Here is a 14,437-nt window from a genome sequence, read left to right as displayed (position 1 = left end):
AAGTGTCTAAGATGTTTAGAGACACCACACTCCTGAGTGTGGTCTGTTCAATAGCAGAGCCAGTGCGGCCATTGAGCACTGCTGAAGGAATGTGTGGAAGCCCACAAGGAATCCTCTCGTTCCAGTGTTTCTGCAAACACAGAAGTCCCACACTGAAGAGTAAGCCTGTGTGTCAACAGAATAGGAATCTCCCTTTTCTGCCTTTGCAAACTTGAATAAATAGACTCAGAGGAAAATCTCCGTGCACGAGCAATGAGTCTACCATCCATGTCAGCAGTTAAAAGATCTCCAAATGTTTACCCAGCCTGAATTGCGCTCACAGAATGTCGCAGGCACTCGGAGGATGTTTCTGTGTACGCTCTATAGTTTAAATCACCTGCGGTGTATAGTCTAGAATTGCACTACAGCATCACAAACTAAATAAACTACCTTTTTATGTTGCAGCTAAAAGGAGGAAGCTGTAAAATGTCATCAGTAAGTTGTATGTAGACAGATGCAGCAGGGCAGAGACCAAGACAAAAGGGGAGGAGATTAAACGGTCTTGTGAAAAGGTGGCGCGGAGCAATTAGACGCAAGTGCTTCTCTCTGTCTTTCTGCTGACTGCAGCTCAGAGGAGGACTGGAAACTGAAAGTTGTTGGCACAACTTCATGCGTGATTTTTTGAAGCGGATTCCTTACTTGGAGATCTTGGACTGAAAGCTGCTCACTGAATATGCGTCGTCACATCTGGCGTTCACGCTTTTATTTCCACAGAATCCGTTTTTAAGCTCATATTAAAGGAAAACGAGACACAAAAAGTGTGTAAATGTGAATATTTATCAGTTTCTCCTTTTTTTGTTAAAGTATTATTGTGTTGCCTCCTCGTCACCTCCACTTTCTCCTGAGGGGCCTTATTCATTAGTGAGCACAATCTACTTCATCAGGTTACACGCGCGGAGCTACGTGACTCCACTCATTCTCCGCGCTACTAAACCGGGAGCAGATGACTTGGAAAATCCCTGGCAGCGAGTTTTTTTCTGTTTGCTTCTGTTTCTGAGTATTTTGGGACTTTTGTTGGATTTTTTTTTTCCGCCACTATCTCCATCGGGAGCCATCGCCACTCTCCACGCACAGACGTCACGAAATGTTACTGGGTTTTGTCATCGGGACTGTGGTGGCGCTTTATCTGCAGTTCTCACCTGCACAGGTAGGACGTTGCACGCTTCGGTGAAACTTTACACTCAGAAGCAAAATGAGGGGATTGCTTGTTTCCCCCACTCTCCCCCCTCCTCTCCTACTTTGCACTGAAACCACAGAGACTTTGGGTTGAGATTTTCACACGCTGCTCGGTTTATTTTGTGTCTGCTTTGTCCACCAGTAACCCAGCAAAGTAGCAAATAATGCACCTCGTTATAGAATGATAAATAAAGCGCCTATTGTTAGGTCTGCTAATAGCCTCGTTTAAGTTCAAAGTGTAACCTACATATGAAACGCTCGAGTCATCAGAAGCCAGTCAAGTGATAATGATCTATTGTTCTTTCTCATGCTGCTTTGAATGAGCGCCATCGGGCACCCCTCATTCATAAGATGAAACGTGACAAACTGCATCACTCTCTCTGTGGAGCAAATGATGCAAGGTGACTCACTGTTATACTTTGCAAAGCTTGCTAAGCTCATAATTACAGCCGCATCATACTTTAAAAGCTAGGTTCACAGACATGGATTATGTTATATTCCCACTCTTGTAGGCTATGGTGGGATCTTTTTTTCGGTATAAATTTCCATCAAGGGGAGCACTCTGGTCGTCATGTTGGTGATATGTTCTCTAAATGGGAGATTGCTGTGTTTCTTTCCAGGTAGTAGATGTAGCAGATCCTGGAGCTGCTTATAGTCTGAAAGTGTATTTAGTAAAACTGGATCATGTTAAGCTTGCAGGCACCTGCAGCTTTCCCTTCTTGTGCTTTCTTAGAAGAACACGAAGAGAAGGCAGCATTCTTTAACTGCTTTATGCCAAGAATAACAGTAATGAAGATGAACCAGTGTGAGCATGTGGAATTCAATTAAAAGCATAATTTCAGGGAAGCCGTATCAGTGTCAGGAGTTAAATCGGCCTACAAAGCTGGTCTGTTCTGTTGTCTGGCGTCGCCTGTTATTCTCTTAATGAAAGTCTGTCAGAACAGGGGAAACGGTGAAATTGGAGTGAGGAGTCATTCAGAGGCCTGTGTTGTGCCAGAAATACCTGTAAGAAGATGTGTCATTGAACATTCGGACTTGTGCCACCGTATGCTTCAGCCCTTGAACCTATTCAGTCTCTGATTTCCTTCCAAGGTGGCTGGGGACTTTCAGCTGTCTCTGATGGCTTTTATGTTTAATGCAAAACCAGGCAATTCCCTTGTCCATTCACTGCCAGTGTCACACTTCATACTCTGCTGCTTTCCTGTTGAATCAAGTAACACCCCCTTCCCCTTTGCAAAGCTGCAGGCCTCACATAGAGGTACTACTCGCTGACTCAGTCAGGCTCTCAGGGTTGGAAAAAAACTCCATGTCCCACCAGATTCCCAAACCCAGAGACTTTGCAGCTGTTGCTTAAGTTGAGAGTGAGTGGGAGAGGCATGAGTTTACCACATTTCCTCTAATCCTCATAATCAGCTCATGGCCCGGTTAGTCAAAACAGGAGTGACAAAATCCAGGGGCCTCAGTGTGTAGCAGGTTAGATGCCCTCTGCTGCACCCAAAGACTGATGGCCAATGTAACAGATCAAACATCTAACCTGACCAATTAGATGTCATACAGTATGTGAAGATTTGACCTCGGGATCCCTGCAGTTGCTGAAAACTTATTTGCATTTACTGATCATTTGTAAATTTAAACGTTTTCTTTGTTTTCCTGCTTCAATACAATTCAACTCAAACCAGCAGCTCTTTTCACAAGTTCACACACCAAGTTATGTCTGGAAATACAGACACTAGACATGTGTCTGGGAATCGCAGACCAATAATTTAATAATGATTAGCTTTCCTAACTGTCACAGCTGTGAATCATGTGGTCAATTACAGCTGTGGACAGCAGAGAAGCTGGAGTTGACTTCAACTGTTTAATACCGTCCTGCATGAGATTTCATAGTGTAGTGTGTGTGAATGTGTGTCACATACAGAGGGCGAGTCTATCATTACTGCATATATCAGTAGTTCACAGAAAGTTAAAAGAAGGAGTGTTTTCCCCAGTGTTCTTGGGTAATTGTTATAAGACAGAAGAGATATAAAGAACCAGTGAAGAGGAAAAGATTGGCTGGATTAAAGGCTGTGTTCTGCTATCTCGCTATGTTCCATAAAAAGGGATAAGATGACTAAAGACAGATGGCTGTGATTCGCAGCGAAAGCCTAGCTACACCCATCTCTCCACCTCTCGCTATTCCTTGTAGTAATCCCATGCTGCAAATCAGTGGTGTGATAACTTTTATCACTAACACTGGTGTGTTATGTTAGAAGCATGGTGACATGGTGTCATCGGAGAAAACGGAAACAGCGTAGTATAAAAAGATGTATGTAAATAGTATTTTTTTTTATCATAAATCAACACTGTAACAGTAGGTGTATTCTGCTGATGTTGATTCCCATTGAAATGAGCAGGTCAAACTTCCAAGCTTTGTGGCTTGTCACTGAGGGTGGAAGCACCTGGGTTTCCCTTCTCAACAATAGTGGCCGCTTTGTCACCCTTTTATGAAATACAGTACAAGCTCCATGCCATCCACCAGGTGTTTTACACATGAACTACAAACAGAGTTCAGTAAACCTAATATTACTTTATGGGAAGTACTGTATATGGAAAAGATTATTGGTTTTAGCCAAATCTCTTGTTATTTTGTACAGTGTATTTCTTGGGACAAAGCAGTCGTCTATTTACTGTATTATTGGCAGACCTGCATGTACAGTACAGTGTGTGTTTTAACCTGAAGTTACAGTAGTAGGACTACTGTGAAACCTGCCTATACATTGCTTTTAAATACCTGTTGCCTCCTGCTCATTTGACAGCTATCCCTGAGTTAGATCAAAACCACTGGAATGCTCTCCGTACAAAGCCGATCTCTTAGTGATCGTAGTGATTGTATTTCATGCTTGCATAAACAGAACCAAACCTGAATGGCATTTGGCAGCATTTCCAGGTGAAATAACTCATGTCCTGAAGATTTGGACATGTGCACAGCTCGCAATTTTGGTCAACTTCTGAAAAAATATTTTTGTGATTATGTTATGATGAAGCTGTGGAAAAAAATAGCAAAGGTTGAGGATTATATGCCTCACTGAAATGCAATTATGAAATTCTTTGAGTGACTTTTTAAATTGTATAACAGATATGGGGAAATTATGCCTAACCCATGTGTTATTGCCAGAGTTCTGATGAAGATCATCACTTCATCGGTACACCGTGTTTCTGTGCCTCTAAAGGCAGTGAGCCTCAGCTTCTGCTTTTGTATTCATAAGGACATGACGCCACACAGGTGTTTCCTTTAAATCACCCTCCGCACCAAAACAATACTTGAGACTGGCCATCTGTACCGCACGCATGTGTTTGTGTTCAAGTCAGAGCAAAGAGCAAATGTATAATCAAACATTAAGTCGACTGCTCCCTTCCCGCCGTGGCTTACTCTGTCTTACGCTTAGCACATCTTCCTGTGTAGATCAGATGTCTGCACGGGAGTCCCTGCAGTGGTGGTGACCTGCTGACTGCCCCTCTGTGTTGTTGTGGTACTTCTCCCTGGTTGTAATGTCCTAGCCCAGGGGAGAGTTGCAATCGCAATCAGGAAATATGGAGTTCTCCTTCCTCCAACAGAGGAGGAGGAGTGGTTGTGCTCAGGGCAGCTGTCTACTCAGCTAGCTTTAATCTCCCATCTGGATGTAATTTACTGTGGTTTACAGAACAGCGTTTACTGTAATGGAGACCACAATTACCACCGGTCAGCTTATCTCAAGACTTGTCGTGTGTGTATGTTTGCGGACAGGGTGCACAGTTTACACAGTGGTTGTGTGTTTTTGTGTGCGTCCTTGGGGAGACATTTATGCATGCATTAATGGACTTATACTGGGGAAATCGTGGTTATCTAAATTAAAATTTATGCCGACCCTTACCTCTCCCTCATCACTTGATCCTATTTTACTTCTTGTTGTTTTTTGACTAGACGGCAATGCCAAAAAAAGCAGGATTGTTTTCAAACTTCAGCACTTAGGCTTGAAAAGGGTTGGTTTGGTTGTTGCACAAACGATACCTATTCTTTTTGTCAGCTTTCATACAACAAATCTCTTTTTCTGCCGTATCTCAGCAGCAGGATCCAGTGCATGTGGCTCCAAATTGAGAATGGGTCTGCCTGCACATGGATCCACCATATTTAATGTAAAGGGCAGACATGACGATGTCAGTGAGTCTCATCTATCTCCCAGCAAGAACACTTAGCTTAGCTGTATGCATAATATCAATTAAAATGCATTTATTCTGAAATCTGGCAGTTATGCATGCCTATTTATGCTACTTTTTTGTTTGAATCTGTGTGATCTATGTGTGTTTGTGTACTTACATGTGGAATAACTCGTGATTTCAAAGTCTCTCTGATGATTCAAGGCATTGCTGTGGAATGTTTACCGCATGCTCCAATGAAGTTTTTCAGTCTTTTGGCTATATCCAGTGACCACCTAGAGACTGGGTACTTCTCAGTCCTGTAATAGCACCGCTGTCAAAAGCTGACCCGCCATGTGTGTACAAAAGAGAACCGGTCTTTTTTGTAGTGGTGGAGAGAGTGACTTCATGCTCCACGAGAAGGCCATGAGTTAATGTTGTGGCCATGGCGCTGATGACGTGGAATCTGGTTAGCAATAAAGGGCACATGAGGAAGATCAGTAAAGCATCATTTCTAACTTATTGAGTATCCACTGTCCCCCCTTCTGATTGGCTGCCTCCCTGAGAAAACCAAGTTAGGGCTCCACGTCCTCTGTGACATAATACAGATACAAGAGTAGACAAAATTTGTCCAAAGAAAATGAGCATTTAAAGCTGTCTGCAGTCTGAGACTTTGGCTTACAGTGATTACTTGTACGTATTCTTGACCATTTAAAATTTAAAACCTTTGTTATGATTTATGCAAACTTCTACCACTGTACCAAAATATGTGAGAGAAAATAAAGAAACACAAGATAAGTCCACTTAAAAATTCCCTTGTTATGCGTCTTCAGAATCACCCAACTGCCAGACTACTTATATTTACTCATTTCATTTAGTTTACTGTCATTCTTTACCTCATTTAGCAAACCCAGTCAGTCAAGTTATCCAGCTTGACTGAACTAATTAATGTAAAAGCAATTACAGTTTGTCAGATGGTCAAAGATTAAGGGGACTGCCTAGAGGACTACAGTTTACTACTACAGCCTGAATACCATCAAAGCAGGAGATCCAACGATACATGTGTGCTAATCAGATGACCTAATCTTTAGTCAACAGAAGCAATGAGTCAGCATTAAAACTGCATGTAATATGGCAACATTTTTTGCAGAATAACACATGAAAAGTTGTTTTTCAGCCGAAAACTGTAGAATGTGGTCGGCTTTCTAATGGTGGAAATACAAGCATGTTGTGAAACACTCATTCCTTTCAGTGTCTTGGCTCCATTGTGAATAGTATGAATTAAATCCTATTGTATTGTCAACCACAAGAGATATAACCTAAAACGCCCTACCAGCATGTGAAAAGAAAATCTTACTGCAGGCTTTAAGATAGCCGTCTATTACTTTGTGAAATCTGAACAATCTATGTATGGGACGCTGGTTACTGATAATGATTAATTATTACTGTTTTATACTGGAATACTGGAATGACGTGAAAGCATTTAATTGTGGTTTATAGCCGCCTTTAGAAAACTTCCATTTCACTCTGCTGGAAAACAAAAGCATGCCCCACCCTTACTCTTATGCAATCCACTGGAGAAGACGAACCTAACCTCCAGTCTGCATCAGTTTCTCCAAGCCTTCAGAATAGGCTTTTCTATCTAATAACCCTAAATTGGTTTGGGAACCTTTGTATTTGATCTGCCATCCTGTTCTTTCCTTATGAAAAATACATTGTGGAATAAGCTGGCTGGACTCCAGATTTTTCTGGCAGAGGGCCATGGGTACCTGCTGTTTACCTCCTCCCCCACTTGACCCTCAAAGCTGAAACATCTTCTGACAATTATGCTGGGTCCCCATCATGTTTTAGGTTTGCTCCCTATCCACGCTGCCCTTCCTCTGACAGATGGAATAAGCAAGGAGGTTAAAGATGACGCATTTCAGCTGTGTGGGACTGCAGAGTAATGAGGCTTGGGGCCTCTGCGGCCAAATGGCAGGAGCCCAGGGACGCAACAGGTCCTCTGATTTGACCTAGAGTACAGCACAAACTCTTAACCAGCAGTAGTAGGAACAGAACCTTATAAACAATGTTTTATTTCAGCTACAACTACTACAGACAACTCAATCCATACTCGCTTTCTTCAGCTGATTACTGAAATACTGAAGCACACTGCGCCACCGTAAAGTACTAAATGTCAAGACCTGAAAGCATTTTGTACAACTACAGTAGCCAAACAAGGGTGTGTTACTTATGGAACCTTGTAGATGCAGTAAGAAAGGTTTCTCTGGCACAGGAATAGCTGGAAAGTTTAGGCACTTAATCACTGAAAGGTCCAAGTTATGTTTAAATAAAATGTCAATTACCAGTTACATAAAGCTTAAAGGAGATGTGGCATCCCAATATTTTTTTTTATCTTGCTAGGATCAAAGATTTGCTTACGCGTGTCCCATCAAACATTAGTTGAGAGATGGAGTACACCAGCTTTACAGAGCTAACACTGAGAGAAGCAACTATTCACCTACAGCTAATGTAGGATCACAAATGATCTTCGCATCCATTATCTTTGGAACATGGAGGAAAATAACACATGCATATGTAGACCATGTAAAGTCACCACACCTGTAGAGTCCAAGCCACTGCACTGCCATGTTGTTTCCAATCCAATCAGTACAATTTTTTATAACATATATAATTTTATATTGGTCTTTTTTCTGAAATTTTCAAAATAAACTAATCGTTTGTTGATAATGATGGTAATTGTTAGGTCCTGATCTTTGATTCCTCTATTAACATACAGTACACATTTGCATTCATTCATTCTTTATATGGTGGATTAAGATTAGGATTAAAAGTAAGGACGCGATGGGCCGTTATTAATCAAATCAAATGTAATCCATGGACTTTTCTTTACCTGTTTGATACATTCACATATGTACCTGTATATGAATTGACCCTCCAAAGCTGTTGCTAGTTTTTATGTATCTATAAAATATAAGACTATAATTTTAATCTTTGTGTCAGACTACAGCCCAGAATATTTAATCCATTTTATGAAGCATAGCTTTTTTTGTGTTAGACAGAAACAGTCTGTAAAACTCATTTACTGGAAAGACAGAATGGATGTTTCTGCTTGTGTGTAATGGTAAAAAGAGGGATTTTCTGCTCTTAATTCCTTCTTGATATTTCAGCACTTTCTGTCAATTGCAAAAACCCAGATGTTGTACATACAAGTGAAAATTCCAATACAATTGACAAAGAGGAGAAGTATTGGGTTATAAACCAAGAACAGATGAATTTAGTCTAGTCATGTCTAGTTTATTTCTATAGCCTTTAATCACACTTAGTCTCAAAGGTCCTAACACCCACATTATGAAACCAATAAATGATAATGACACATGGTAACGTTACACTCTGATTGAGGACAAGTAAACTCCCTGAAAAAGGTCACCAGGGAACAAAATGTAAGAAACATTCAGGACTGCACAGAAAGCGAGCATGCTTTTAGGATTAATGACACATTGAACACATTTATTAATGTGAAACAGTCCCCCTTTCCACAAGAGCCTAATCACCCCCTGTCACCATGAATCATACAGTTAACACTCTAAGTGCATAAGACGGAGGGAATTGCTACGTGAGGATCCTCATGAAGCCTTTTTAAGAATCTGGTGGATTCTTTTGGGCAGCTCATTCCTCTGCTCTCCACCGCAAAGGGTACCAAAGATGTTTCCTCATCATGTCGAGGCTTAACCCATGACCAAGGTTAGAAAATCCTCCAAAACCTCAAAACGTTCAGAGAGGCAAGTGAGGCCAGAGCCAAAAAACCCTTGTGATGTGGAGAAGCCACGACACGCAAAAGGGTGGAAAAGGGGAAGCTGATCTTATGCCAGTTAACGTTGGACACGAGATTCATTTTATCAGCCTGCCATTGAATATAAAATACACTCAATGGGCCTGAAAATGAAAGCAACTTTTGACAATAACTGGAACTGAACTGTGACTTTCCCATGCTGTGCTTAAAGAATATTCTGCAAGTAGAGCTTATATCCTGCTGTGTTTCAGTGAGGCTGACACAGCCCGATGGATGCTACACTATAGAACAACTCGGCAATCATAGCAACAGCTGTAGATTTTAGCCAGAAGAACAAGAACAACTGTGTTGAAAAACAGGGAAGATGCCTCAACAGCTCCCTTTGCCCAGAAAGGACTCTTGAGTGATATTTGTAGTCTTTAATACAGAACGCTGTGCAGCTCAGAGGACAGGTCAGTTTCTGACACTCATGTCAGTGACAGTTTTACGGGAACTGCTGAAATGTTTGCAAGTGTAAATGCATCATCATCATCATCATTAAATCGGGACATTCCTCTTAAATCACACTGTTTGGAGGGGGGAGGGAAGGATGAATACAGCAGTATGCTGACAGATACTATCCTCATCCTGAAACTAATTTTGGTTCATAACAGGAAAAGGATGGATTTCAACAAAGCACAGATGGTGCATAAAGCAACAGTCTTTATTGCCATCACTCGAGGAAGTCCTTGTCAGGCTGGTTGCTGTTGCATGAAGACTTTTTGCTCCAGTATCATTTGTCCCACTGCTATTGTCTACAAAAACATTGTTACACTATGAATGTGATCCGGCATGTGTCATAGAGAAACTCAAGTCCAACACCAGTGACGAGGAGAATCTGCGGAAGCAGGTTGTCTGCCGCCTGTCCTGCACTTCTGCCGGAGGGTATTTTATCAAACATAGATTTCCCTTCCTGAGATGGAGTCAACCAGAGGTTTTGTGTTTTCCCAGGCGAATGAAAAATTCACTCTGTTTATCATGGGATTATGGGAAAAAATCAAGACGGAGGAGGAAACAATCAATGGGAAAATAAATAGAGAGCTGAATGTTACACCACAGGAAACAGGTTTTGAACCTAAACAGTTGGGCACACTGTAGATATATATGAAGACCTCTATCTGCTGCCTGTCCAAAAGACTCATCCCCAACAGAGTGGGAATGACCTTCCACTTTGGTGTACTGTTGTTCCAGCTATCGCCACCAGAGGATGAAAACACTGGTGTCAGACGTTAGTGTAAAGGCAGGCTGACCTCTCTATGTGTATAAAGGTTGTAGGCAATAGTGTTTATATTTGAGTGGGTGGGTTAACAGTTTGGATTAGTTTTATATAATGTTGTTCATGTTTAGGTATGTATTTAATGTTTCTGGCTTATTGCCAGTACCTGTTTCACTTTCATTGTCAGTCTTGAGGCTCGCTGTCACATCCTGTCAGACCACAAATAATAATTCTGGATCCCCACGTTTTGTGTTTTTCAGAGTCTTCCCTTGGCAAGTATAAACAGTACAATGGAAGGTAAGGAGTTCTTCAAGTTTTAAGCTTTTAAGTCTGCATGTCCTGGATAAAATGAGTTAATAAAACTTTCTTCGAGAGAGTAGCTCTGACTCTTTTGTTACGCTGTATTTTCTACAGTGTTTGTGGTTTAGAGAAAACAAAAGGGGGAGACTAGAGTTTAACAAAAATATATTCCCTCGTTGTGCTCGTCACACTTAGTTCTTTACTCTTGCATGCTGGTTAGTCATCGAATTTCATCTGAATATAGAGCGCAGCAGAGCATGTCTAGGCTAGCAACGATTACTCAACTGCTGACCTTCTCTCTTCATATCCTTTTGCTCCCTTACATTGCTATACATTAATGCTAATTAAAGAGGAATGCACTGGTAGAACTTGCAGGCAGAAATGACTGCATGGACGTCTAAGAGCCAGATCAGCAGAAGGCATGCAGTCCACTCAAGAGGCACTAACTGGCCATTGAACTGTCCCTTTGCACTGTACTACATTACAGTTCGTGGCCTCATCTCCTTACCATGGATGCTTCCCCAGCCGTCTCCTCCCAGCCTGTCTGCTTTTATAAACAGCTGTTGTAGTGTAAGGCTCCATTTGGTGACCTCTGAGGGTCACCACAGTCCCAGAGGTGCCTGCGGGGCAACTCCAGTTCCAGATCCAGCAGGGTTCTGTTCATGGCCATGTTCCCAGTGTTTGTTTTCTCTTACTTCTCTGTTTGGCCATAGTTGTCCCTGTTCTTCCTCCACAGTCTCCCCAAAGCAACTAGGACACTTTCACACATGTACTCCCACAGGAAAGCACACTGTACATTAAACAAATGTTTCTTTCCCCCTGAAAATGAAAACAGGATACATACTGGTGTATAGGTTTCTGTGTACAGGGCATGAAAGCATATCATTGCTGGATTACTGAGCTAATTACCAGTACTGTTTGTGTAGAACTGTATCATCTTTAAGTTGAGCTTTTTTAGCTGTCAAATACGATCGATGTTGTCACAGTAAGACGAAAAACTGATCGCTAACCAAATAAAAATGCAGAGAAGTCCCAGAAAAAAGATGGCACTGCTTTATACTTTGCCTACTCTTATTCACAGTGCTTGTGTTTGAAAAAGTTTGGGGTCGCAGCTTTTGCCGCACCATTGAGAAGCTGGTGGAGGTGGTGCAGGAATACCCATCGGAGGTGGAGCACATCTACAGCCCCTCCTGCGTTCCCCTGGTGAGGTGCGCTGGCTGTTGCGGAGATGAGAACCTGGAGTGTCATCCCACTCAAACCACAAACGTTACCATGCAGGTAAGACCTAAGTGTTGTGCAACATAAGTGTGAGTTATAACTCGTAGCTGTGAGCGCTTCATGAGATCGTTTTGACAAATCTCCGTTTCACCTCCACCCCTCCTCCATTCCCAGCTTTTGAAAATCAGGCCATCAGAACAAGGTCAAGAATATGTTGAGATGACGTTTGTGGAGCATCAAACATGTGAATGTAGGTAAGAAAAAAAGAAGGGTGTTGTGACATAAGTTATTGATAAGTATGAAAAATATAAACCCCGTCTCCTGGAAGTCATGTTTATGTTTCTCATAGATTCATCTCCAAAAACTTGAATTGAATACCTAACAGAAAATAAAGTTGTTTTCCTAAAGATTCCTGCACTGTCGACACACTATCTGCTAATCGAGTTTGGTCATTAATAGCAGGCAGCATAAACGTAACTTCTAGAAGACTGGGTGACTCTCACAGACTTTTAAATGTTGTACCTGGACATTCATGTTAATTTATCGAAACCTTTACCCTCAGAATCAGGAAACCTGTTGTGAAGGTTCCAAAGTAAGGGAATATTCTTACAATATCAATTTTGCTATTTGTCAAAAAACGCAAGCTTTTTTTTATAATTTGGTTCTTGGTTCAGGAAAAGGCGAAGAGGAAGGAAGAGGAAGGAGAGACAAAAAAAGAAGGAATGTGACAGGTGAGGGGCACACGGGGGGGAGAAAACGTTCACATATCCACCATTTTATCTTATTACAGCTTTTAACAGAGGCTACGTTATCACTTGTGTTCTACAGGTGCCAGATTCCTCGCAGGTAACTGCAGTGGCGACCCAACCCCCTGTTGCAGTGTGGCTCACTATTTGTTTCCAGCCCAGTGGGAGCATCAAAAGTCTCCTTCACTCATCTATCAATACTGTGTCTGCAGCAAGAGACTCAAACAGCTGGGTTGATTTGCTGACATGCCCTTATGCTGATGGGCAGGGTGTTTTTGTAACGACAAGGTTTAACAGGAAGTGCGTTTTGACTGGTGGAAACACTGCTGTTACAAGCCTGAAACAATGGACATCCCTGGGAGCCAGTGCAATGTAGAACCAAACAGACTGATGTCTTCTTTTTATGCTAGGTATTACTGTATCGGTTATTATTTGTCAAATCCTTTGGTATTTAAAAGAAGGTTACACAGGTAAAAAAGAAGAAAAGTCTATATTTATTAATATAGTTGGACCAGAGAACACCTTGTGGACTTGATGTGCAACTTCTTTGTACATGCGATAAGGAAATGTCTCCCTCTAGTGTTTATGGAAAGTGTTTTTAAACCTCTATATTAAAGTATTTTGCAATCAGATCATCATCATATCTGAGATCTGTTCCAAAAGCCATTGTTGCATAATTGCTTGTTGTGTATAAATCAAACTCTTTAACAGCATCATGTGACCTGAATGGGAAAACAACATTTAGCAGAAATGTTCATAAAGCGAAGATTTTCCCAAAACTTCAAACTTTCCATATTTATGGAATCCAGCATACAGATGTTCTCCTAACAAGAGGCTAATCTTGATTATCTGGCCCATTCATCTGAAATGAACATGTGGGTGTGGCGAGATCAACGGCAACCGGCACATTCGTGTTAAAATAATGAATACACTTATGTTTGAGTAGCACACATGTTTTTGCAAGAGTAGAAATTCCTCGTTTCAATTTTTTCATTTATAATTTTGATCAAAACATCCTCGGATATTTCAGCTCGCCCATCATGCATTTCCAACTCAGGACCAAATACCCATGCGTTGCTTGTTTAGTCGCTCACAGTAAACAGGTTGCAGTTCTATGACAATACATGAGCCTTCAGGAGGGTATTTGAGGTATGCAGATTGAATTAAATACTGTACAGAGGGGCAGTGCACATCAGAGGGTTGGACCCAGTTTTTGGCAAACCACTCATTTTTTCTCGAGTGTCAGTCACAAGGACATAACATACGGTGCACGTTCAATGATACACTACTTCACTCTGCCTGTGCCTGTACTTGAAACATATCAAGGACCATACAACTAATACCCACAAGGCTTCCTTTGAATGCCGTGGAATATTTGGTGTGGCATGTTTCTTACTGTCGTGTAAGCAAATAAGTGAAATGTGAATTCAGATTTAAGTATTCCAGTGGGATATATCCAGTATACATTGTCTTATCTACTTGTCAAAGTAATGGTTGTGGAGGAGGCTCGAGCCTGCCTGTCCCTGACCTTGGACAGGAAAGAGGGTACACTCCAGACAGCTCACCGGCGTGTCTACGGAATAAAAATTCTTAAAGTTGAAATTTAAAAACAGTGCTATGACAGGTTAAAAATAATTGCACTGTATGGAGTGCTGCAGCAACAGGGGAAAGCTTGAATACAAATTATTTTTGCTTTTTATAGCCGTTAAAACATCATGTAAGCCCTCAAAATCTTTTTTTATTAGATTCCAAGCTTGA

The 14,437-nt window shown here is 41.4% G+C and overlaps 1 protein-coding gene across 2 annotated transcripts; it reads left to right on the top strand.

Moving 5' to 3' along the window:
• Positions 1 to 552: 552 nt before the first annotated feature.
• On the top strand, positions 553 to 13,309 carry pgfb (placental growth factor b). 2 transcript variants are annotated; one of them, XM_082515269.1, is made up of 7 exons: positions 556 to 1,186; positions 10,676 to 10,712; positions 11,797 to 11,993; positions 12,108 to 12,187; positions 12,496 to 12,525; positions 12,608 to 12,664; positions 12,762 to 13,309. In XM_082515269.1, the coding sequence occupies exons 1-7, from the start codon at positions 1,124 to 1,126 to the stop codon at positions 12,781 to 12,783; spliced, it is 486 nt and encodes a 161-aa protein (XP_082371395.1). In that variant the 5' UTR covers positions 556 to 1,123; the 3' UTR covers positions 12,784 to 13,309. The 2 variants fall into 2 exon arrangements, with proteins under 2 accessions (XP_082371396.1, XP_082371395.1); XM_082515270.1 differs by lacking the exon at positions 12,496 to 12,525 and having other exon boundaries at positions 553 to 1,186.
• Positions 13,310 to 14,437: the final 1,128 nt, after the last annotated feature.

Source organism: Aulonocara stuartgranti (genome assembly GCF_965226115.1).
Source record: "Aulonocara stuartgranti genome assembly, chromosome: 19".
Lineage (NCBI taxonomy): Eukaryota > Metazoa > Chordata > Actinopteri > Cichliformes > Cichlidae > Aulonocara > Aulonocara stuartgranti.
Note: the sequence above shows the minus strand (reverse complement) of the source record. Positions and strands in the feature narration are given on the sequence as shown.

What these genes read in the sequence shown, in the direction of transcription:
- pgfb (XM_082515269.1), top strand. Translation starts at nt 1,124, where the DNA reads ATGTTACTGGGTTTTGTCATCGGGACTGTGGTGGCGCTTTATCTGCAG. An exon ending in TATAAACAGTACAATGGAAG is followed by an intron (nt 10,713 to 11,796) that starts GTAAGGAGTTCT and finishes TCTTATTCACAG; the next exon opens with TGCTTGTGTTTGAAAAAGTT. An exon ending in CCTGTTGTGAAGGTTCCAAA is followed by an intron (nt 12,526 to 12,607) that starts GTAAGGGAATAT and finishes TTCTTGGTTCAG; the next exon opens with GAAAAGGCGAAGAGGAAGGA.